This window comes from Heliangelus exortis, chromosome 13, assembly GCF_036169615.1.
Source record: "Heliangelus exortis chromosome 13, bHelExo1.hap1, whole genome shotgun sequence".
NCBI lineage: Eukaryota > Metazoa > Chordata > Aves > Apodiformes > Trochilidae > Heliangelus > Heliangelus exortis.
Window position 1 is genome coordinate 13862140 of NC_092434.1, and position 23554 is coordinate 13885693.

The following is a 23554-nucleotide window of genomic DNA, read 5'->3' on the forward strand; positions in this document are numbered from 1 at the left end:
CTTCAAATTTACTCTATAATAATATATGTTTTATGCAGTAATTAATATATTAAAACCTAGATATTACTTTAAACAAGTCATTTAATAATCAAAGCAAGCAAGTAGTAGAATGTAAAGCAGAAGTGTTGTCTATTCCTGTCATTTGATATAGTGCAAAAATTTTTTAAAAAGCAGATACTTGCCTTGAATCTTGAGGCTTTTGGTGCATGACTACAGGATGCACTGACTAGTTTTGCATTGTGGTTTTGTCTTCATTATTACATTGATACATTTGTTGCTGCATGTTCTCAGAAGTCCACTGACTTGCTTTTTCATGTCCTTAATGTGTGTTTTCCACTCATGTGAGAGGCTTAAATATAAGGGACTGATACAGGCAGAAGTTGCAGTCTTCAGTCATTTCTTCATTATACTAAGACAATTTAAAGAAAAGCTGGTAGAAAATACTTAGTGTTACTCTTATATAGATATTTTTATCTGTATTACCTGTGTATGTAGTGACACACAGACCTAGTATTTTCAGATTACAACTCTGATTTAACACAAAAAACTAGAGTCATATGAATTGATTCCTTTTCTAGGAGCACAAAGTGCTGCTGACGGGTACCCCGCTGCAGAACACAGTAGAGGAATTATTTAGCCTCCTGCATTTTCTGGAACCACTGCGTTTTCCTGCTGAATCAACATTTATGCAAGAATTTGGAGACCTCAAAACAGAGGAACAGGTATTGGATGTTGAATATGTTGATTTTGAGCTTCAGTGTTTCAGAGTGACTTTTTTGACGAAAAAACTTATGCATGGTAATTATTATTGCTTCCAGCCCTCCCCTTCATTCCTCACATATCACCTAGGAGCTCTTTTGTCATGCAGTTTCTCTAAACTGTGCAGGTAGTAGGAATCAGTTAAGTATGATATTGTATTTGTATATTATTTTCACTTCCTTTTGTTTGGTATTGTAAATTTGGCAAGTAATTAGGATAATAAAAACTGAAGTCTGGGTTTGTAGACAGTCTTTGCAAGCAGGCACTGAAAATATTTTTTGTTATGGAGTACATAAAAAATTGTTTAGTAATTTGTGGTTAAAAATATGTCTGTATCATATCCAGAAAATACTCTGTGTAAATCTAGGGAACAAAAACAATGATGAAGACGACAAAATATTTGAACGACGCTGTTAATTTTTCATGTGCAACAAAATCTTGTATTTAATTTAGGTTCAGAAACTGCAAGCTATCCTAAAACCCATGATGCTCAGACGATTAAAGGAAGATGTGGAAAAAAAGCTGGCTCCTAAGGAGGAAACTATAATTGAAGTAGAACTAACTAATATTCAGAAGAAGTATTATCGAGCAATTTTGGAGAAAAATTTTGCTTTCTTATCCAAAGGAGCAGGGCAAGCAAACGTACCCAATCTTGTCAACACTATGATGGAACTCAGGAAGTGTTGTAATCACCCTTATCTCATCAAAGGTAAATACATGCTAAAGACACAGGCTTTTGCTGTTATTTCAGTTATAGTGGACTTCAGAAAAGGTCTTCAAAATACTGCTTTGTTTAACATTCGTGACCCATCTAAAATGTCAGAGACAAAGGGACTTGTGTTTTTTTTTAATTGGTTGGTTGGTTGGGTTTTTTTTGCACAACACTATAGCAACTTGTATTTTCATTTTTGCAGTTTGGGGTGGGAGTTTCACCAGGTGTTATTTCTGTGGTGGTCTACTTAAAAATTTAAGACTTATTTTCAGAGGGCATAGAAATAGATATTGTTGCCAGAATTTAAATATCCCCCAGTAGCCACTGCTGGAGCTAGACCAAAATTCTGGATGGATCTAGAGTACAAGGACTATTTTGGTATCTTAGGGTTGTATGTATATGGAGATATTTGCAAAAATAAACCTATAGATGGAGAAATGTATTCTTTAATAGGTGCTGAAGAGAAAATCCTTGGAGAGTTTAAAGAAACATACAGCCCAAGTGCTCCTGACTTCCATCTGCAAGCAATGATCCAGTCTGCTGGTAAATTGGTTCTTATTGATAAACTTCTTCCAAAAATGAAAGCTGGAGGCCACAAGGTCCTTATCTTCTCTCAGATGGTGCGCTGCCTTGATATTTTGGAGGATTACCTTATACATAAAAGGTAAAGCACTGCATGTTCTGTCTCCTGTATTGTTCTCAGTGGGACTGCTAGTGTAGGATTAATGATTACAGCACACCAAAGATAAGAAATTTTTTGCTAATCACTGTGTAACTTGCTGTGATACATGATGATACTTACCATTTATTGACCAGCAAGTGAAAAAGTTCAGAGAAAACTATAGAGAAGCTGTTGAGTAAAATATGTGCCTTCAGTTTATTGCTTTTTCTATTAAATGTTCTTGTTTATATGTACTCTTTATACACTGTTTGTCAGAAACCAAATAAGCTCATTCAAACCCCAGGAAGTATAGGATATATTCTTCTTATTTATGCCATGTTGAACTTGGACAAGGCAGGGGTTATGCAGCTCCTTACTCCCAACCTAAGTATAAAATTATGAGCAACTGGCTTGTTTTTTGTTAATGTTGAAAATAAAATTGTAAATAAAATTGTAAAATAAAATCTTTTCATAACTTAGTACTGTTCTCAGCTTTTTAAGCAGAGCTGAACTGCCAGCCACAAAGCAGCTGCTTGGACTGGCTTGTGCTGTCACTCGGATTTTACTGTTGACCCTGCAGAAACTAAGAGCTTATTTAAGCATGTAACTTAAGTAGTATGCATAAAGCCTTAGCATATAAAATCTAACCTTAAACGTGGTTACTATCATTAGCAGCTTTATCAGTTTGAACAACTGTTAAAAGACACAGTTCTAGTTGTTGGAATAGTCTATGTGTGGAAATGTACATACTGCTTTGAATTACAATTGATCAGTGACATGCATAGTAACATAGAGTTAACATGTAAAAAGGAAATGAGTAAGTATGTTAAGCCTTTGTGCAGTGGATACTAGAATGTATATTTAAAACCATAAGTAGATTGTATTAATGCCTCTGGGTTCATTTTGTACAACTTGTGTGCTTTTATGGTTTTTATTTCATAAAACTATCTGTTTGAACTGAGAGCTCAACAGTTTAATTTCAATAGACTGATTATAACTCACAGTACTATTTACATATATCCAGTATGGAAAATACTTCTTTTTTTTCTGTAACGCTGGCACATCTGGACCAGTGCATCCTGTCTATAGGTAGAGCAGTCCATAGGAGCTGGAACTTGCTCTGTGCTACAATTTGATTAGAAATGTTGGAATGCACACGTAATTATACTAAACACTTAGCAGAATTTGTGACTGTAGGAGATGGCTGCCTGCCAAAATGCCTGTGGTCTCATGGATTATCTTCTGTGCTGTTTTGTAGCTGATGAAAAGGAAAATAGTTGTGAGGCTTTTCAGCTATTAGATGGACATAAGACTCTTAGAGGTGCTGTCATGTCACTTTTGTTTCATTTGTCTTAATCTTATCAGAATCAACATGCAGTTTGTCCAGTCACAGCTCACCAACTACTTTCTGCTGCTCACAATACTGCTTTCTGCTGATTATTAGGTTACTCCATACCTGTTCAGAGAATTTAGTATCTCATACAAAAATACACCGTCCTGTTTCTGTGACCCTAGGCAGGGATCCAAGCATAATAACATGTGAAAAACTTGTGTCCCCAAGGGACTTGAGGTTATGATGTGCTTTAATGCAACTATGTGCAGTGGTAATACAGGTTTCCTGGTATGTATAATCAGGTATTTTCTTTTAACAGGCAGAGTTCAGAAAGACTTGTCTGAAAATGTTTAGTTTTTGAACTTCCTAATGTGTGTTAGTACTACAGATGCACGAGTTCTGCTCTGATTGCCTGTTACCCATTGAAGATCAAAATCAGTTCATATCACTTTTCTTCCCTGTGAAGAATAAGTATGCAAGCAGGAGATCTGTTCTAATCCCCCTTCAAATGATGAAAAATTCTGTACTGGTTTATGTGTGTTTCTCTGTGGCAATTTCCAGATACTTATACGAACGGATTGATGGGCGAGTCCGAGGGAATCTCAGACAAGCTGCAATTGACCGCTTCAGCAAACCCGATTCCGATCGCTTTGTCTTCCTTCTGTGCACCAGAGCTGGTGGCTTAGGCATTAATTTGACAGCAGCAGACACATGTATAATTTTTGATTCTGACTGGAATCCTCAAAATGATCTTCAGGTAAATTCTGTGGAGCATAATAGGGTGGCCTACGAATTCAGACCTGATTGCTATGAATTTGGACACTTTGGAGGCTTTGAATATTGAATCTGTTTCAAACAACCATAATTGTTCAAAATGTTCAGCTTTTTTTAAGGCATATGTTTAATGTTTTTTTGATTTAAGATTTTTTACTTGTATTGGAGAAGTCAGCTGGATTTGGTTTGGTTTTAACTTTTTCTTTGATATGAAAAGCACAATACAGGTAAAGTTATTCAGTGAGCTGATAAAACCCCTAGGGTTATGACAACACTATAAAACTGGGGGTTACATTTTGCTTGTCTTGCCTGACAGCTTATGGAAACAGAGCTGTGCAGCTAAAACACCCTATATGACAAAGTGTTAATATATATTAAGAAACAGTGATTTAATCAAATATAGAATGCTGAACTCTAACCCATTCTCAAGTCAGCAATCCATACCATTTCTATCTGAAAATGAGAACTTAAAAGTTAGGATGTCTCTTTATTCAGTGTTACTGGAAGAGAAATACCATTCAGCATCCAGCACAGATCATTCATCTGTGATTTACTTAATACGTGGTTTTTAGAAAACTGTTCTCAATGTGGAAAAGAGGCTATTTTCACAGCTTTCGTTTACTTTAATACGAATTGACTTCCTTTTGAGTTTATACTATTGTTTTTCAGATTCTGTTCTAGCAGAAATGTTTTTTAAAAGAAAATGTGTCTAAACTCTTATTACCATTCTCCCTTCCTTCAAAAGGCTCAAGCCCGTTGTCACAGGATTGGTCAGAACAAAGCAGTGAAGGTCTACAGACTGATAACACGAAACTCCTATGAGAGAGAGATGTTTGACAGAGCAAGTCTGAAACTGGGGCTGGATAAGGCTGTCTTACAGAGTATGAGTGGAAGGGAAAACAGTGTTGGTGGTGTATGTAGACTTTTTAAAATAACTTGCCTTTTGTCTTTGTAATTATATGGCAAATTTTAAATTACAGAAGCTACCATTTTTCTCTTTGAGTCTCAGCTGTGTTTTCTAATGTGGACTAACATCAAAGTTGACATAATTTTAAATGTAATTAGTTACTTAGATAAATTCTTCACTGTTTCTTGCCTCTGGAGGTCTGAGGTAGATAATGTCAAAGTTAAAACAAGGAGAAGAGTGTCCCTTTGTTTCCTTGTGTCTTTCAATATTAATATAATGTGTTACTTTAGGGTGAGTTTTATATAAAGTATTAATAGGTAATTTTAAAAAACTTATGTTCATTGTGGTGTAGAGAATCACCAAACTCCAAAAGTTTTATATACTTGTAAAAAAGCATACTGTAACCACATAACAGATTATTTCAACTGTCAACTAGATTTTCTTTTAGGTTTTAATGATTTAGATTTTCAGTTCATAAATTGTAAGGCACAATTTAGGTTGCATAAACATGGCAAAGGGAAAGAGAAATACAGAAGACTTCAGGGTATTTTTTTCTAGACAGTCTAACACCAATTTTATATGCTTAGATCCAACAACTCTCCAAAAAAGAAATAGAAGACTTACTTCGAAGAGGTGCATATGGTGCCATTATGGATGAAGAAGATGAAGGCTCAAAATTCTGTGAGGAAGACATTGACCAAATTTTGCAGCGTCGTACTAAAACTATCACAATTGAATCAGAAGGAAGAGGCTCCACTTTTGCCAAGGTGCAGCAGTAGCAAGTTGTTCTTTGGCAGTATACAACTGTGAAAATAATTAGATGTTGTAAAGCTGATACTTTTTTTTGAAGAGGAGAAAATTATATATATACATATGACCATATGTATGACAATAGATGTAAAATTGTCAGACTTAATTTTAAAGATGCCTATGCATAGGATATAGTTTGAACGCTGAGCTTTTTTGGTAAGAGTTTGAAAAGAAATGTAAGTAATGTCATAAAATAGTTGGGGATAAAGAATATGTAACTATATGCATGTATGTATAGCGGAGGAGGCTGAGTCTCAAGATTTTAGGAGTAATAGTGTAGAGTAAAATTTGGACTCCTTAATTTCTTCAGTTTGCAGATACCAATCTTCACAAATACAAATTCAGGTAAATTGAAAAAGACAACAATAATAATAAAACAACTTTCATTACCCCCCTTTAGAAGAAAAAGAGCAGGGGGAAAGAGGTGCAAAGCAAAAGGAAAACTTTTAAGAATATGAAGATATATTTTTTATTTATAAATACCCATTAATTTAGGCTTTCTTACATCTTGCTGATTGTGGCTTAACAAGAAATAGAATTCCGAAGGAGAGAGGAAACCAATTAGAGAACAGTATCATCATTGTCTTTATCAGAAGAGTTACAAATTTTTCTATGTACTTAGTCTTTTCCCAAAAGCAGTGTATCAGAATTTTTAAAATGCCTTCTGAAATTAAGCTTATTCCATGTTCTCAAGCTTTGATTGTTGGTGGTTTAAACACTCCTTTGAAATTGCCCTCAAGCGAGTACTTCTGCATGCAGTGAAATCCCCAAATGCTGATAAGCCTCTTCAAAAGATTCTATTTTCTTCCATTCAAGTAATTTAGATTCAGACTTAAGAGCAGAAGAATCTTGCTGCTAAATGTTCTTCTCTCCTGATGGTGTATAAAAGTTCATTAGATTTTTCTGATACATTATGGATCTGATTTTAAAAAATTATGAGGGAGGAGAACATTTGAGTTGCTTTGCACTGTAAGTAACTTCTGCAGTCCTGACAGCTGCTTAGGAGATTCTGATGAAATAAAGTGCTGCAGTCTTCATAGCAGTGAAGCATTCATACTCTACAAATGTCTGATGTACAGTGTTGCTAAGATTCACTTGTATTTATTACAGGCAAGCTTTGTTGCATCTGGAAACAGGACTGATATTTCCCTGGATGATCCCAATTTCTGGCAAAAATGGGCCAAAAAAGCAGAAATAGATATAGATGCTATCAGTGGTAGAGTAAGTACTTCTCTTATTTTAATGCATGTTTTTTTTTAAGTATGTGCTTGCTGTTGTGTTCTGAAATAGGTTTAGAGTTTCTTGTACCTTTTTTATTTCAGCAAACCTGATTTACTGTGTGGATTGGTTTTCTCACAGTTAATCAGCCTGCTGATGGCTTTAGTGTTTCCTGCTCTCTGCTGTTCCAAAAGTGTTTTGGCATCTTTGATTTTTGTTAAAGATCTGAAAGTGATTGAAAGTGTGATTGTCCAGATCACCCTGTTTCTCTGCAAATCCTGCAAAATAGCTGACCTAGGAATGTTACCAGTTTTATAATCTGCAAGTAGTGTCCCATCCCATGTGGTCAGTTCTAAAAAGGTTTCAGTGCCCCTTTTACTGAGAAACAGCAGTGTGGTCTGTGTAAGTATTCAGCTCATAGGAGGCTTTAGGTGTTGTTTATAACTAATGTACTGGAATCATGGTGTGATTTGGTTGCCTTAAATACCACAAGATGTTTTCTTCACTGTATTTGTATTTACAAAACACACCTTAATGAAGTTAGATAGAAATTGTTGTTTCTGAGCTGGAGCTACCTACTTCAGGAAGACTCATCCATCTGTTTCTCTGACAACATTTGTTTTAAAATTTTGCAGAACAGCCTCGTTATTGATACCCCAAGAATTAGGAAGCAAACCCGACCCTTTAGTGCTACAAAAGATGAATTGGCTGAGTTGTCTGAGGTGGAGAGTGAGGGTGATGAGAAACCAAAACTCCGCCGGCCTTGTGACCGCTCCAGTGGCTATGGAAGAACAGAGTGCTTTCGGGTGGAAAAAAACTTACTGGTCTATGGGTATTGTATACATCCTTCTTAATTCTAGGGAGTTTTAGTAAAAACTGTGTTTTTTCCATGTACTAAGTTGTATTTATTGAATAACTTCTAGCTGTATTGACAACAACTGGGTGTATATATATTTTACTTAAAATGTAAATTTATGTCAATTCATCATGCACCCTGTATAAATCTTTCTGACAGTGTGCAGTAGAAATACTAGAAAAATCTTTCTTGAAACAAGATTGACATTCAGCATGGGCACTATAGTAGTCTTTTTTAAAAATCATTACATACTTATATGAGTTAGTGCTGCAGGCAGGCTTGCAGCTCTGTAAATAAATATCTGAAATAAAGACTTAATGTTCATAATTTCAGAACATGTTGCACTTCTGTGAGATGCAAGTGGGAACTGGAAATCTAGCCAGCTTTTTAAAGCATATCTAAGTCAGATACGTTGATTTGGAAATAAAATCTTAGGTTTTCTCACACCCATCTTACAAGGTAAATGAGTGTGTTTGCTTGTCAGTGGATTTCCGGTCAGTCTGGTGTCTTAGAAACCTAAAAAAGTTATGTATATTTTTTTGTAAACAGGGGTGTTTTAATGCAAAGGTTGCTTCATATTTCCACTGGGTAACTTAAGGTAAAGCAAAAAAATTGGAAAGCTAAGTATTTTACAGAGAAATGCCCTTTTGTAGTAAAAATCTTCAGGCTACTGAAGTGCTGATCTGTGTTTGATTTTCAACTAGGTGGGGTCGATGGAGAGAAATTCTGTCACACGGTCGCTTCAAGAGGCAGCTGAATGAGCAGGATGTGGAGATCATTTGCCGAGCTCTGTTAGCCTATTGTCTTGTTCACTACAGAGGGGATGAGAAAATTAAAAGTTTTATCTGGGATCTCATTACCCCAACAGAAGATGGGCAGACACGGGAATTACAGAATCATCTTGGTAAGGACTTAGGTATTTCTGCAGTTAAATAGTTTCCTATAGTGATGTCTGTGGAACTGGGATAAAAACAGCTGACAGTTCTCTATGAATAAATCCTGTTTGAAATGAGTGGAATATATTTTGGGTATGCAATTCAGTCTGTGGGAAAAGTAGTTTTATTTCTGCTTTGCTTTGTAGTTGATGGCTTACCCAAATGGATTGTTACACTCTGTGTAAGCTTTCTTCTCAGTTCATAACCTATTCTGTATCACAGTAAGTGAAAGCACACTCTGCTTTCTTTTCCTATGTCTTGTTTTGTACTCCAGAGGTGCTCTAAGAGACCTAAGAGAAAAAAATTGGTATCCAGAGGTGATGCTAGTATTTTTTCTGCATTGTAGATCACAATACTGATACAGGAGATAGGAACCATAAGTATCATGGGGATATACACCTGCCTGCCTGTTGCTGTTACTGTATTATCTTTTGAATCATACAGGCTTGTCTGCACCTGTCCCTAGAGGAAGAAAAGGAAAAAAAGTGAAGACTCAGGCTAGCACTTTTGATATACACAAAGCAGAATGGCTCCGAAAATACAATCCAGAACATCTGTTGCAAGATGAAGGTTACAAAAAGCATATAAAACACCATTGCAACAAGTAAGCAGTTGCTGAAGTGTGAATATCTTTTGATAAAGATTTATGTGAAAGATTACTTTTTTTTTATAATTCCTTATTGTCTCAGAAGTTCTAATGGTGTTAGCTTGACTAGAATTAATAGATTGCAGTGTATTAGGAGGTTAACTGTGTATTTAACAATCAAAATAAATGTTACAATTTTTATAGAAACTCTTTGTAGTGCGTATAAAGAAGAAGGCATCTTGCTCAGCATGTATGGGGAGCCTTGCAGCAGCCAAAGGACTGAAGAGTTTGGGAGTACTTAGCAAATGAAATGAAAGCACTAAAGTCATTGCACCTAAAGTTACATGCTGTCTACCTGGCCTGGTTTGTGGGCTTCAGAGAATCTGAGCAAGTACCTCGTTGAAAGCTCAGTCATAGCCATGAATGAGCTTTTTGTAGATCAATCTTTTATTCTTGAAACTTGTTGTGAAAATTTCATACAGCTTTAGTCAGGAATTAAGATAAAACATGGGTAAGCTATTGGGATCTTGCATCAAAGAAATAAGGCATGAAAAGGTGATGTGACAGGTGTTTATTGTCAGACCATACATCTCTTTCTAAGGCATTCTTCTAAGTAGGAAATGCAAAATAATAGTTTGTACTTAGCAGTATTTTATGAAGCCTGAAAGCAGTGTCCTGCTGTCCTTGGTATTTCTCTAGGATTTGAAAGAATCTTTACTATTAAATGATCTGTAAAAGGGATCACAATAAAAATTGTTAGGTGACCTGAACTGGAGCTTGTCTCTTCTTACAACTGAAGGAAGCATGTTTTAGGAAAATTAATTGAAAGCTTTGTGATACTACAAAAGACAAAACAAAACCATCTCCAACTTCTGAAAGCTTTTACAGTGCTAATATTTGTATATCTTTTCTTTGTTTAGAGTTTTGCTTCGAGTAAGAATGCTGTATTACCTAAAACAAGAAGTCATTGGCAGTGAAATCCAAAGGGTGTTTGATGGAGTTGATGCCAGGTGAACTATAGAGATGTTTTTTGCTTGTTTTAAGTGCAAACTATCATATGAAAATCCATATATCTTCCTAGATCTAAATAAGAAATTTTAAACCCAAATATTTATAACCTTAGGCTGTGAGGAAAAAGTTTTCATTTACTCTTGGTTTACACTTTGTATTGAAATTGACATGAGGAAGTGCTGGTTCCTATTTAGGCATCTAGCTATCTAGAATAAAATCATTTAAGTAGAGTAAGACTGAAAAAGTGAAAAGATGGAGTATTATAGCTTATGTTGTAATCAGAAGGTTTTTCCTGTGCCCTCATGCATACTTTTGGTGAAGTTTAAAAATCCCACGTGAAGTATAAATGTATGAAGGGGAAATAAAAATTCAATATTAGTAACGTTGGTGTGCTGTTGGTGATTCTTTTTAGTGAAATTGATGTTTGGATCCCTGAGCCAGATCACTCTGAAGTTCCTGCTGAGTGGTGGGATGCAGAGGCTGATAAATCCCTTCTAATTGGAGTTTTTAAACATGGTGAGTAATACAAATGACTACATATGTAGTTCCCTGCCCTTCACTGTAAACACTCTGCACTCAGGGGTCTTTTTTAAACTTACTCTGAAAGTTGAATTTATGCTTCTTCTTTTTTCTTCTAGGTTATGAAAAATACAACACTATAAGAGCAGACCCAGCACTGTGCTTCTTGGAACGGGTTGGCAAGCCAGATGAAAAGGCAGTTGCTGCTGAACAGAGAGCAAATGATTTTATGGATGGGTATGAGCACTTAAAAGTGGGCCTGAATGTTTTGGGGGCTTAAAGTCAATGAGACTGATTTTATACATTATACTTTCTTCTCTTCTTATCTGGTTTTATACTAGTTTGGTGTAATTTTTGTGAAAAGATACGACTTGGACTTCCACAGAATGAAAAAGAGCTAGGAACAGTATAACAGAGCCATTGAAGTATGGGATTTCAGTTAAAGGAAAAATGCAGCATCATGCAGTTAACAAGGACTCTATCTTGTTTTGCTGCATCAGAAATATTACTTAGACACTGAAGTGCAAAAGCTTTCAGAGTACTACCAACCTATTTAACTTGATTTCAGGTCAGTGGGTTTGGTGAATTAGTCTTGTGTAGCTAACCAGTGACCCTGGTGGGTCAGTTAGAGTTAAGCACTGAGAAAAGCTTATTCACTGCTTCATCTGTGAGGTTAGCAGATGTGATCATAAAAAATACCTTTGAGTAAGACAGTGAAAGGGGGGTTGGAAGAGGCAGGATTCAAGCCAAAACTGCCGTGTGATGTGTTCCTTGTTTCAAACAGAAAATTAAACACATTATATTTGCCTAAATTTCAATTAATTTTGCTTAATATTAGGAAGATACCTAGATAGGAAGATAGGTGAACTATAGAGATGTTTTTCACTTGTTTTAAGTGTAAACTATCAAATGAAAATTAATATTATTATGGTAAGTTCTTTTGTGTTGACATTTTAACAGGGATGTAGAAGATCCAGAATATAAGCCAACACCAGCAATGTTTAAGGATGACATAGAGGTATAGTATGCACCTATTAATAGCTCATTTTTACAGATTTTGAATGTAATACTTCCACCTCTTCGTTGAGCAAATTACTACATTTTTATATATTTCTTTAAGTGGATACAATTTACTCTGTATTTCTGCAGTTTTGTGTGTAGAAAATGGGAGTTAGTTGTAGTATAATTTTGTTATATGCCTTGTTAGCTATTTGTCCAAAATATATTTTACTCTTATTCTTCATCATATCTGTAGATTTTCTACAAGTTGTATGTTTAACCTAAATCTCTGGAGAGGGCTGTGTTTTGAATTTTGCTTTACTTTTGTTTCTCTGCAGGATGATGTCTCATCCCCAGGTGATCTCGTGATAGCAGATGGAGGTAAATACATCAAACTTCAAATCTGGACCCTCTTTTGAATTAGTTCTCCTGATTTTTGGCAAAAAAGTATTTAAATTGCCTAATGTAGACCCATAAGTGCCAGCAGTGACTGACTTCTGTTTTTCCTGTGACTGTTTTAATACAGATGGACAAATGATGGAAGGAGACAAAGTCTACTGGCCCACTCAGTCTGCCTTAACAACACGGCTTCGACGCCTGATAACTGCTTATCAACGAACAAGTAAAAACAGGCAAGCCCAGCAGATCCAGCCAGCATTCCCAATACAAACAAATATGATGCAGCCTCCATATGAAGAAGCTGCTCTAAATCCCAAGATGGCTGCTAAGATTGAAAGACAGCAAAGGTATGGGCAGCACGCAAATAGGCATTTCTAATGCATCCTTACGTTAAAAATACTGAAGAATGAATAATTGCTAGCTGTGTAAAATAGTGAAGAACAGGACTAATTTCCAACCTTCTTTCTTGCTGCTCCAGATGGACAAGAAGAGAAGAAGCTGACTTTTACCGAGTTGTGTCCACATTTGGAGTGGTGTTTGATCCTGAAAGGGGACGATTTGATTGGACCAAATTTAGAGCAATGGCTCGGCTCCATAAGAAAACAGATGAGAGCCTGGAGAAATATTTGTATGCATTCATGTCAATGTGCAGGAGGGTCTGTCGTCTCCCTTCAAAAGAAGGTGGGTGTATTTTTTGTTACTTTGATCTTTAATTGTGGTTGCCAGTGCCTGTCTTACTCCGAGAAGAAGAAAAACTTCTGTATGTGGAGGGTGACAGAGCATTGGAGTAGTCTGTCTAGAGTGGTAGAGTCTCTGTTTCTGGGGATACTTAAAACCTGCCTGGACACCATCCTGTGCAACCTCTGTAGGTGAACCTGCTTTAGCAGAGGGGTTGGACTAGATGATCTCCAGAGGTCCCTTCCAAGCCCTACCATTCTGTGATCTTAAGTTTTTTTCTTCCATACATTCAAAAACAAAAATGGGGGAAAAGGAAACGAGGGAAGATGTGTTATAAATTTGAAGCCTTATAAGGTATTAACTGATTAAAAGTATCTGCTTGTAGTGTACTGATTTGCACTGAGGTTGCTTTGCCACATTCTAATATTTGTTCATTTTAATACAGAACTGGTAGACCCCAGCATTTTTATCCAGCCCATCACAGAGGAGCGTGCTTCTCGGACATTGTATCGCATTGAACTCCTAAGGAAAGTGCGAGAACAGGCTCTCAGACACCCACAGTTGTTTGAGCGACTAAAACTATGCCAGCCAAACCCAGACTTACCAATCTGGTGGGAGTGTGGAACTCATGACAGGGATTTACTTATTGGAGCTGCTAAACACGGAGTTAGCAGGACAGATTATCATATTCTTCGTGATCCTGAACTCTCATTTATGTCTGCGCAGAGGAGCTATAATCAAAATAAAGTGGCACTCTCAAGGACTTCTACTCCACTCTTGCATCAGTACCAGATGGCATTATCTGCTTCTCCTCTTACACCTCAGTCGAGATTGTCAGATGCTAAAGTGAATGCTTTTGAGGATGCAAAAGCTAAAAATGAAAATCTGAAAGAGGACCCTCAGTCTTCTGAAGATGAATCGATGTCCACAGAGGAGACACAGACAATAATGAAATCAGAACCTCTGAGTCCAAAAAATGGCACAGCAATGCAAAGTACAGACCACAAACCTAGCGTGAAGACTGAACCAGACAGGCGCATGGTGGCAGCAAGGACAGAGCCTTTAACTCCAAACCCAGCTTCCAAAAAACAGAGAGTCAGCAAAAGGGGGTCTGACTCTAGCTCTGACTCAGATTCTGATTCAGACAGATCATCCTGTTCTTCCAGGTCATCATCCTCATCCTCTTCCTCTTCCTCATCTTGTTCACACTCTCGATCAGGCTCTAGCTCTTCATCATCCTCATCTTGTTCTTCAGCATCTTCATCCTCCTCATCATCATCCTCATCGTCATCATCGTCGTCATCATCATCATCTGAAGAGAGTGACAGTGATGAAGAGGAGGTGCAAAAACGTGGTATGTGTAGTCCTATTTCTGCAGTATAACTTGTAAACTGAACAAGGTTATTCTTAATGGAACAGTGACTTTTAAAGGGTATTAAATTGCACGGAAGTAAACTTAAACATATTTGCTTAATTCTTCAAGTGGGTTGTAAGAATTTCAGGGATACAAGCATTTTCTTGGCTTCATATCAGTGTCTTGGATAGAGGTAGTAGGGTTTAGTGATTCTCTAAGCAAGTTTACTGTGAATGTGGTTTGTGGGTGGGAGGAGAGTTGAAGGACTGACATTTTCTGTAAATATACCTTGTGTATGTCTTGCCTACCAGTGTTGCTTTTTCAACATAAATTCAGAGATTCTTTTGGTTTCCCTATTGGTCTTTTCCACTCTTGCTCACCTGTCTTCGCAGCATTGTGCTTCCGTGAGACATACAAGATTCCTCCTGAACAAGCTATAGTGCAATGTAAGCTGCTTTTTCTTGTAAACTGGAGGTGGCCAAGCAGTGTGCTTGCACTGGAAATTTTCAGACACTTAAACACCTCCAGAGCACAGGCCCAAGTAAAACAGAGATTTCTGAAAGCTTCACAGTAGCAGCTAAAACCTCTTATCAGTGAAGTGATGTAAAATTTTTAATACACACTAACCCATCATTACATTACCAATTTTGATACTGTAGAGTGTCCTTTACTCTTGCCTTATTGAAACTCAGAATGTGAAAAGAGTTTTCTACTGTGTGATCACAAATCATAGTAAAAAATGTAGGAGAATGAAATTAGGCAGTGGGATTACAGCATAAGTATGACTTTTTTTTTCCCCAGTACCTTGGATGGATGGATGGATGCTGTGGTCTCTGGAAATGACAAATGGAAACCATAGCATTAATTCACTGGCAGGATGATAATTGGGCAAATAATAGGCTTAAGATATTGCTTTTTGTGGCAATGGAAGGACATGTTTGGAGGAAATGGTTGTATGCAAACATTAAAACAGTGAGAGAAAAGAAATGCTTGTGTAACATAACTATCTAGGTCTAGATGGTGGATACTAACGTGTGCTACATGTCCAAATATTAGGGTTCCTTTCTGCCAGCTCAATCTGTTTAGGCAAGTAATTGTGCCATCTTTTAATTTAGTCAGCCTTTGTTTTTGTGGCTATTTTGCAGTAAGTTGGTGTTGTAAAGATCGTCAATTCTGGAATCCTGTTAATTTCATTTTAAGCCCAGGTTTTATTTCATATGTTGTACAGTGATTGTAGATCTTTGGCACACTTTCATATGTGAAACGTTTTTTAGGGGAGAGCTAAGTTGTTTTGGGTAACTTGATACCTAGCTGCTGTTAAAGAAAATTTTGAGTTCTGTAGAACTGCCCCTCAATCCTCCTACTCATTGTTCAGCTGATGTAGTATTTACATTTCCAGGCCTCACTTTTTTTAGTTTCAGACTGATATCCCATGTGATAGTGGATGGAGGCAAAAGTAAAATACTAAGGAGGGAGGGGCATTAAAATGGGGCAGTTTTTTTCCAAGTAGTGTTCCAGTAGATTTCACATGTTCTGACACATTTTATTTCAGTTTAATTCTATATTTTAGTGCATATTGCCTTACAAAGGAAATACATTAAAATAAGTGACTGTGTATCAGGTTACTCTGAAGCATGTCTGTTCTCAAATACCTAAATGTTTTAACATGTTACGGTCTTAGTGTTAACAGGAATATGTGTAGAATTTACATGGCTGGAAAAAGATCATCAGCCATCCTGAAAAATCAGACAGATTAATTCTTCAGTTTAATTTCATGAAAGTTCTCTGATCATTGTTTTGTATGTTTTGTTCACATGAACCTCTTACAACGAGGGTTCAGCTTCTTTACAGTGTCAAATGATATTGTTGGTTTTATTTAGCAGAAGGAACTCCACATATAAAAGCATATGATGAGGAGAGTGTAGCCTCTCTCAGTACAACACAAGATGAGACACAGGACAGTTTCCAGATGAACAATGGGACACCAAATTCCACTTATCTCCTGCAAGGTGGATACATGTTGGCTGCATCCTACTGGCCAAAGGTAAGTTTATAATACTCCTTTGAAAATCCAGGATGTAGGAGAAGGTGGGCTGTGACATTAGTGTTCAATTGAACATATTAGAACAGTACCACTGAGTTGTGGGGAGATATACGGGGGCACACCAAATGGAATTTTAGTCTATTGTAAATTATAGTAAAACTGTGAGAAGGAATTCTATACATTAGTTATATAGCTGTACCTGTAAGAGACAATGTTCCATGTAGGAAACAGTTTTCAAGGAAGCACAGTTAAGATGAAGATAATATATTGGGTATTTGGATGATTTTAAGTCAGTGAGAGGAATATAGAGTAGTCCTAAAGAATTAAGAAATTACACATAGCAAGAAATAAGTTTAGCCTAAGTATTAGAAGAAGATTGCTTAATAGCAAGCATCGGGACACCTGGTAATTTCTGGAGTGTAGATGGACTTAACTGAATTGACTGGGACTTGATATCTATGTATCAGGCAGGTGCATGAAGCCAAATCTGTGTGTTTAAAAATGTGAATGAGAAGTGATATGGTCTCAAAACCTAAGATGAAATATTGATAAAAGTCTGTAGTTTTAATTTTCTAAATAATGTTTTCTAAGTAGGCTGTGGTGCTGCCCATAGGTTCAGAGCCTACTATCAATGATTCAAAGCCAGTCCCATAAATACTGCTTTGGTAGTTATTGTATCTTTCCTTTAAAAATCAGAGATGATAATTTTCAAGGCCCCAGATCCTGTGTCTATCAGATTGCTTGTTTTTTTTATAGGTGGTGAAATTTAGTGGTGGCTTTCACAAACTTTTGCAGGGAATCTGCACTAATCCAGGAACTTAGAAATCTAGGTCCAAGTGCAGTGGTTAACAACTTTGTCGGTTCCCTTCTTTTTGGAATTAGAAGGGAATGTATAAATATGTACAACACTGGCAAACCTTACTCTTATAAGAACATTTTCTGTGTTTTTTAGGATCGAGTTATGATTAATCGACTCGATAGTATTTGTCAAACAGTGTTGAAAGGTAAATGGCCTTCAGCAAGAAGGAGCTACGACAGCAACACGGTGGCATCTTTCTACACAACCAAACTCCTGGATAGCCCAGGTGCAGCTGCAGATTACACTGAGCCCAGTGCACCAACACCTCCTCTTGCAAGTGTTAAAGAAGAATATGATCAATCACCACAGATGTCAAAGGTGAAGAAGCATGTACGAGAAAAGGAGTTTACAGTGAAAATCAATGACGTATGTTTATTTTTATTGCCCTAGGACCTGATTGCGATTGCGGTGTGCGGCATGCTTAACCTGCAAGTGGCTGCCTGCTCTCACTCTCACTTCCTTCACACACTTGTTTGTGGGTATTTGGGTCTGCTGCTTCTGGGCACTAAGTGTTTGGTTTTGGGGTTTGGTTTGCCTTGGATTTTGTTTTGGTTTGTTTCTGTTAAAAAAAAATTGCATAAGCCACTGGAAGAAATCATTGTTACTTCTCTTTCTGAATTGAAGTTTTGCCATTCTGATGCTTCCACAGACAGCCTGTTTTATGCTGTTTCCAAGAAATCTACTTAGTGTAAAAAGATATTTCTGTTGTCTGGCTGCTTTTGAACATCTCAGCATGTCCCATCCAGTAAGAACTTTATTATTCCATGACCTTTTGGAGGGTCACAAGTGAATTTCCCAGTTGAAATGCAGGCTATAAGCTTCAAACATTTTTCTTATCTGTAGTCTGAGAGCTCTTGGTAGCACATAAAATCTATGAAAATTTGCTTTTGCAATTGGGCTTGGCATTTCTTTAAGGCTAGGTAGAGAGCCAGACAGCTGGTTAATGTCTGCATTTTTCAGTTAAAATAGTAGATGCTTTAAAATGTTTATTCATAGAAGCAATACCACTAAGTTTCTGTTCAGATTATTTTACATGGAAGAGAAGCAAGAATTGTTTTAAGGTCTAATACAATGTTTATTCTTCCTCACCCTTTCTGGAGTAACTGTTTGTGAGCATCCTGATTATGAAGTAGTCATTTCTGCTTCAGTAGAGACTCTTCTAACCCTGGGATTTATTTAACAGGAAGGTGGTTTGAAATTGACTTTTCAGAAGCAGGGACTGTCTCAGAAAAGGCCATTTGAAAGCGAGGAAGGTGCTCTGGGACAGCAGCAGTACCTGGCTCGGCTGCGTGAACTCCAGAATGCTTCAGAAACAAGCCTTGTCACCTTCCCCAAATCACTTCCTGAATCAGGTACATAAAATGTCAGAGGGCATAGGAGTTAGTAATTAATCTCATCTTCCAGGTTCTCCTGTTGATCTCCATGCATAAGCAGCAGAGACAGGTGTTTGCAGTGACATTTGTTTCTGAACTGGAGGCATTCTCCTCAGTGTGTCAGGGAAACTGGGCACCTAGGTTGGGGTATGAGGTTGAACCACATGAATACTCTCTCCCAGTGTCAGTTACTGTAACCTTCATTTGTTAGAAAGATGCCTTATGAACACCCTCACAAGAAGAATTTAATAGTTGTCAAGTGGATCACTCTACACTGACAGCATTTAGTTTAAATAGCAACTTACTGTGGCTAGTTTGTAAGTAGAGATGAAGAGTTCAGATCTGTGCCTGTGTTAACTTGCACTCTTCATATTCTTTCCTGTGTTTCATGTAAAGAAACAGTGGAGGACAATAGTTTGGCCTATAGCCAAAGACTTGCAGCTTGTTTTCATTAAAAAAATAGCAGGAGGCTTACACAGACAAATAAAAGAGAGCCTAAAGTGACCAGTTCAAATCTGGATTAAAATATATTAAATTATTAGAATTGGGTGCATGACTTGGGGCAGCTTCTGATTAAGTTACTGTAACTCATTGAGATTGCATCCATCTGCAGATGAGAACATTTCCTTTAAAAAAAAAAATACCCATCACTTGTAGTTTCTTGTTAACATACCATTAGGGGCTACTTGTGAACATTCATTTAGGGACATCTCCTTGTAAAGTAATAGAAAAATTTCTTAGAGTGGCTTTTCAGAGCCTGATACTAAATGTTCTAAACAGCTGTAAAGCAATAGGCAATTTCTGTTACATGCAGAAGTTATGCTGCACTTGCACAATTTCAAGAAATTTTATCTCCTTTTTTCATTCAGACATGTTTCTTAGTATAAACAGGTCAAGCATCTGACACTAATTTTATTGCATCATTAATTAGGTACTTCCAGTCACTTAACAGCCAGTGCCAATGGAGTCATAGTTGACAGTCAGCCTGTAGTCAAAAAGAGAAGAGGAAGAAGGAAGAATGTGGAGGGAGTTGATGTCCTCTTTATAAATAGAAATAAGCAGCCTAATCATGTAAGTAAACTTGATTTTAAATCCATAAACAAGGTCCATATTATTGTTAATCCCTTAACTGAGCATAACCAACTGTCAAGATACAACAAAACTTAATTACTCAAAACTGTGGAGTTGCTTCTATTTTTATTTTTCCTGAATTCGTTCAGTCACACCTTACGACTACACAATGAGAGTTTTAGTAATTACTAAACGTATTCAATATTGATAACTGTTTTTTAAAAGCAAGTTCAATTCTACTTTTGACAAATAACAATGTGTTATTAAAAACTTGATCTCTGACCTAGCAACACTTTGTGACATTCTCTCCTGTAACATCTGTTCCAGGACCTGATTGTACAGTGACTTAAAGGGAGCTGTATTTATGGCATGAGTGTGTGCATAATAATCTGCAGGACTTTGATCTTTATTCTGTCATACATGGAGTAATTGCAATGATTTGTTTTCTATGGAAAGCTTACTGAAATATTTCTAATTTCTGCAGGTTAATCCAGGTATTAACTCCTGCCAAGCTGCTGCAGGAATAAACCCAGCACTCACTTACACTCAGTCCCAAGGCATGCTTGATGCAGAGAGTCCAGTTCCTGTTATTAACCTAAAAGATGGAACAAGGCTTGCAGGTGATGATGCCCCCAAAAGAAAAGATTTAGAAAGATGGCTTAAAGAACATCCTGGATATGTTGAAGATTCAGGAGCCTGTATTCCTGTGAGTATTCCTTTGACCTCTGCTGTAGCGAAGTGGTAAAAATATTTGTCATGAAGAATACCTGAATTTGTAGTCTGTACTACATGGAATTATTCTTTCTTTATTCTTCTATATTGTTAAGAAAAGGAAAAGATTTGTTTATATAGCTTGAGGTCCACGAGCCTTCATTTTCTCTTAACAGATGTAATTGCCAAGAAAAGCAGTGCTAAACAAAGACATTTGATGTTTGTCTAATTTCACCTAGTACTGGAAAAGACTAAGATAAGAAAACTCTTTACGATGCTCGCTAGATATCTTATACCATTATAATTATATACTACAGTGCTATGGTAGTGATGTTTGTGTGGTACAATGTTCTCATTTTACCTCTGAATGGGAGTTTTATTTATGCTGAATAGAATGTAAGGAAATCATATTGATAATGTCTGGAATAGCATCCTTATTTCTCCAGCAAGATGTTACAGTACAAAATAGTAACACATGCCTAACAGTTAAGGCCCTGTTGAAAATGGGAAAATTATTAAAGCAAATGCAGAGAGGCATCAGAGAGAGGATTTAGTGCTGTCTACTGGGCTGCTTAGGATATGATTGTGATTAGTAAATTAGTATTGTAACTAAAATATTTCTGAAATGGAAGATGACTTCAAACAAATGTCTGACTCAAGAGAATTCACAGATCATCCTACACTTTTTAGAACAGTTATATCAGAAAGATAACTGGCTTTTTAATTCCTTTGTGACAGAGGATGCAGCTGCATGATGGGAGACCCAAACAAAAAAGACACCGCTGTCGAAACCCCAATAAACTGGACGTGAATAGTCTGACTGGTGAAGAACGTGTTCAGCTCATAAACAGAAGAAATGCAAGAAAGGTAATAGATATCACTCTTCCAGTTCTGATGTTACCCAGATGAAAAATTGACTGAAATGAAAAACTCCATGCTTGCTAAAATGCTGTGTACAAATAAATGAACAGGTTTGGGTTCAAGGTTTTGGCAGAGAGCAAGGAAGTCCGTGATGATTTTCTAGTTAGTTTTGCAACTGTAAAAGTATCTAAGATATGGCTAGAAACTTAACTTGTGGTTAATATTCAGATGGAAGAGAACGCTGTGATATTTATGCTCTTGACTAATCAAGTGGTGTGGCCACTGAAGTGTCTGTTGTTCTGATCAAAGTAAAAACATTCTCCCAGGTTCTGAATTGGGATGTTTCTTCTCGTTACTACTTCTTACATCATTAAAATTATATTGGTCATGCATCCTACTTAGAAATTTGTCCATTGGAATTGTTGATATACTGAGTCCTGGGTTATTTTTGCTGTTTGGTTTTTTCAGTTGCATCTGGCATTGGACCTTTAAGGTTCACCAGGATATATCTGTTGCAAATCATATTGCTGTGTTAAGCAGTAGAGTAACTGTTTAACAGTTTCTTGTATAAAGGTCTCAGCAGTGGAAGATAAGAGACCAGGTCTTAAATTCAAGTTTTTGTATGGGTGATTAAAGTGTAGGAAAGGCATAATGCATCTGAAAATGCTAAAAGGCATAAAAAGGAATATTCAAGAAAAACATGCAGAACAACATCACTGTTTTTTGAACTACTTTGAACAGGTGTGTGAGATGTCAGTGTAGTGCTAGAGCAGATGACCAGTGTCAAATGTATGGAGCATTTTCTCTTGTGGCAGTTCTAGCTTTTCTTTGTTACACAGAGCAGTTGCAAGGGAAGCAGGATTATTTTTTTTTATTCTCCATTATTAAGGTCATAAGCATCTGTAGAGGAGAGTGTGGCAGAATTTGGGAGTTTAATCTTTTGAAGGCACTGAGACAGCAGTTCTAAAAAGGAACCTCTATGGCTGCTACTCTTTGAAAAAACAGGCCCTTGTCTGCTCTGCAGTGAGCTGTGCCCTGAGGAATCTCTTGAAAGTTGATGATCAAGGACTTAGATGTTTAATCTGTGCTTGATGTAAAAGCCTGTGTTTTCATGATGGCTTTTTTCTCTTAACAAATTTCTGCACTATTGAGACTGTTTTCTTACTTTGTAACCTCATTTTTTTCCCCCATTTATATCCTGTCCCCCAGCTTCTCTGCATCTCCATACTTATTTTTGTCTCATTTTATTTTTTAGTACAGTTGTACATTAGTAACAGGGTTGAGAGGACTAAAAGTAGCCTAGAAAATGTGAGTTTAAGCAGCAGTTCATAGAGAAAGTTGAGCAGAAACTGGAATTTTTTTCCTTTTTTCTTTTTCTCTATCTGAAAAATACTTCTGCTGAACTTGCAAGGTTACTTTCCTGCTGATATGGTTTTATTAGGATGTGCTACCTAGCAGTCTTTTTCTTGGCCTTTTTTGCATTAAAAAATAAAAGGAATAATTGTGTAAGAGAAGCCAAGCCTCTGAATGCAAGTATTTTTAGGAGTTGACTGATCAGAAGAATTGGGCTGATTTTGATGAGTAAAGGAGAAGTTTAATAAGACTGTAGTTCCCAACCTTCCTAGACCACTGCTGTTCTCTGTTTATGTGGTTACTCTTCCATTCTTTGCATGTTGAAATAAACTTTGATGCTAAACATGATTAGCAATGGCAAATATTTAAGTTTCAAAGTATGAGTTTAACAGATTAATTTAATGTAGTAGTTTGAGTTTATTAGGTACAGAAGAAATAAGAGTATCTTGCATACACCACCAGGGACCAGTGGAAAGCTGTATCATCCTCATTGGTCTTTTAAAGTCAGACTGTGTTTTGCTTTAAATAAAAGGCAAAAATTAAACAGTGTCAGGTATGAATATTGCCCTTATCAAATGAGAAGTATTTCCTGACTTGTATCTTCTGCTTTTTAGGTGGGAGGTGCATTTGCTCCTCCTCTGAAAGATTTGTGCAGGTTCTTGAAGGAAAATCCAGAGTATGGAGTGGCTCCTGAATGGGGAGAAGTTGTAAAACAATCTGTGAGTATTTGCAGAATAAAATAAGTGTGTTGTGAAATGTGTCTTCAAAACA

General features: G+C 36.8%; 1 protein-coding gene across 13 annotated transcripts in view; it reads left to right on the top strand.

Annotated features, from left to right (window-relative positions):
• CHD9 (chromodomain helicase DNA binding protein 9) overlaps positions 1-23554 on the top strand; it is a 76845-nt gene that overhangs the window by 49405 nt on the left and 3886 nt on the right. For 7 of the 13 annotated variants that reach the window (XM_071756911.1, XM_071756914.1, XM_071756912.1 and 4 more), the window contains 25 exons: positions 579-722; positions 1213-1468; positions 1925-2135; positions 4027-4222; positions 4985-5152; positions 5734-5913; positions 7067-7177; positions 7810-8006; positions 8735-8934; positions 9410-9569; positions 10472-10561; positions 10975-11078; positions 11201-11318; positions 12042-12099; positions 12419-12461; positions 12607-12826; positions 12958-13160; positions 13603-14511; positions 16392-16555; positions 17508-17780; positions 18598-18766; positions 19719-19858; positions 20343-20564; positions 21308-21436; positions 23398-23502. In XM_071756911.1, coding sequence (XP_071613012.1) covers positions 579-722; positions 1213-1468; positions 1925-2135; positions 4027-4222; positions 4985-5152; positions 5734-5913; positions 7067-7177; positions 7810-8006; positions 8735-8934; positions 9410-9569; positions 10472-10561; positions 10975-11078; positions 11201-11318; positions 12042-12099; positions 12419-12461; positions 12607-12826; positions 12958-13160; positions 13603-14511; positions 16392-16555; positions 17508-17780; positions 18598-18766; positions 19719-19858; positions 20343-20564; positions 21308-21436; positions 23398-23502 — 4770 coding nt within the window. The remainder of the gene's footprint in view (positions 1-578; positions 723-1212; positions 1469-1924; positions 2136-4026; positions 4223-4984; positions 5153-5733; positions 5914-7066; positions 7178-7809; positions 8007-8734; positions 8935-9409; positions 9570-10471; positions 10562-10974; positions 11079-11200; positions 11319-12041; positions 12100-12418; positions 12462-12606; positions 12827-12957; positions 13161-13602; positions 14512-16391; positions 16556-17507; positions 17781-18597; positions 18767-19718; positions 19859-20342; positions 20565-21307; positions 21437-23397; positions 23503-23554) is intronic. The other 6 variants (XM_071756918.1, XM_071756922.1, XM_071756917.1 and 3 more) reach the window with 5 other exon arrangements.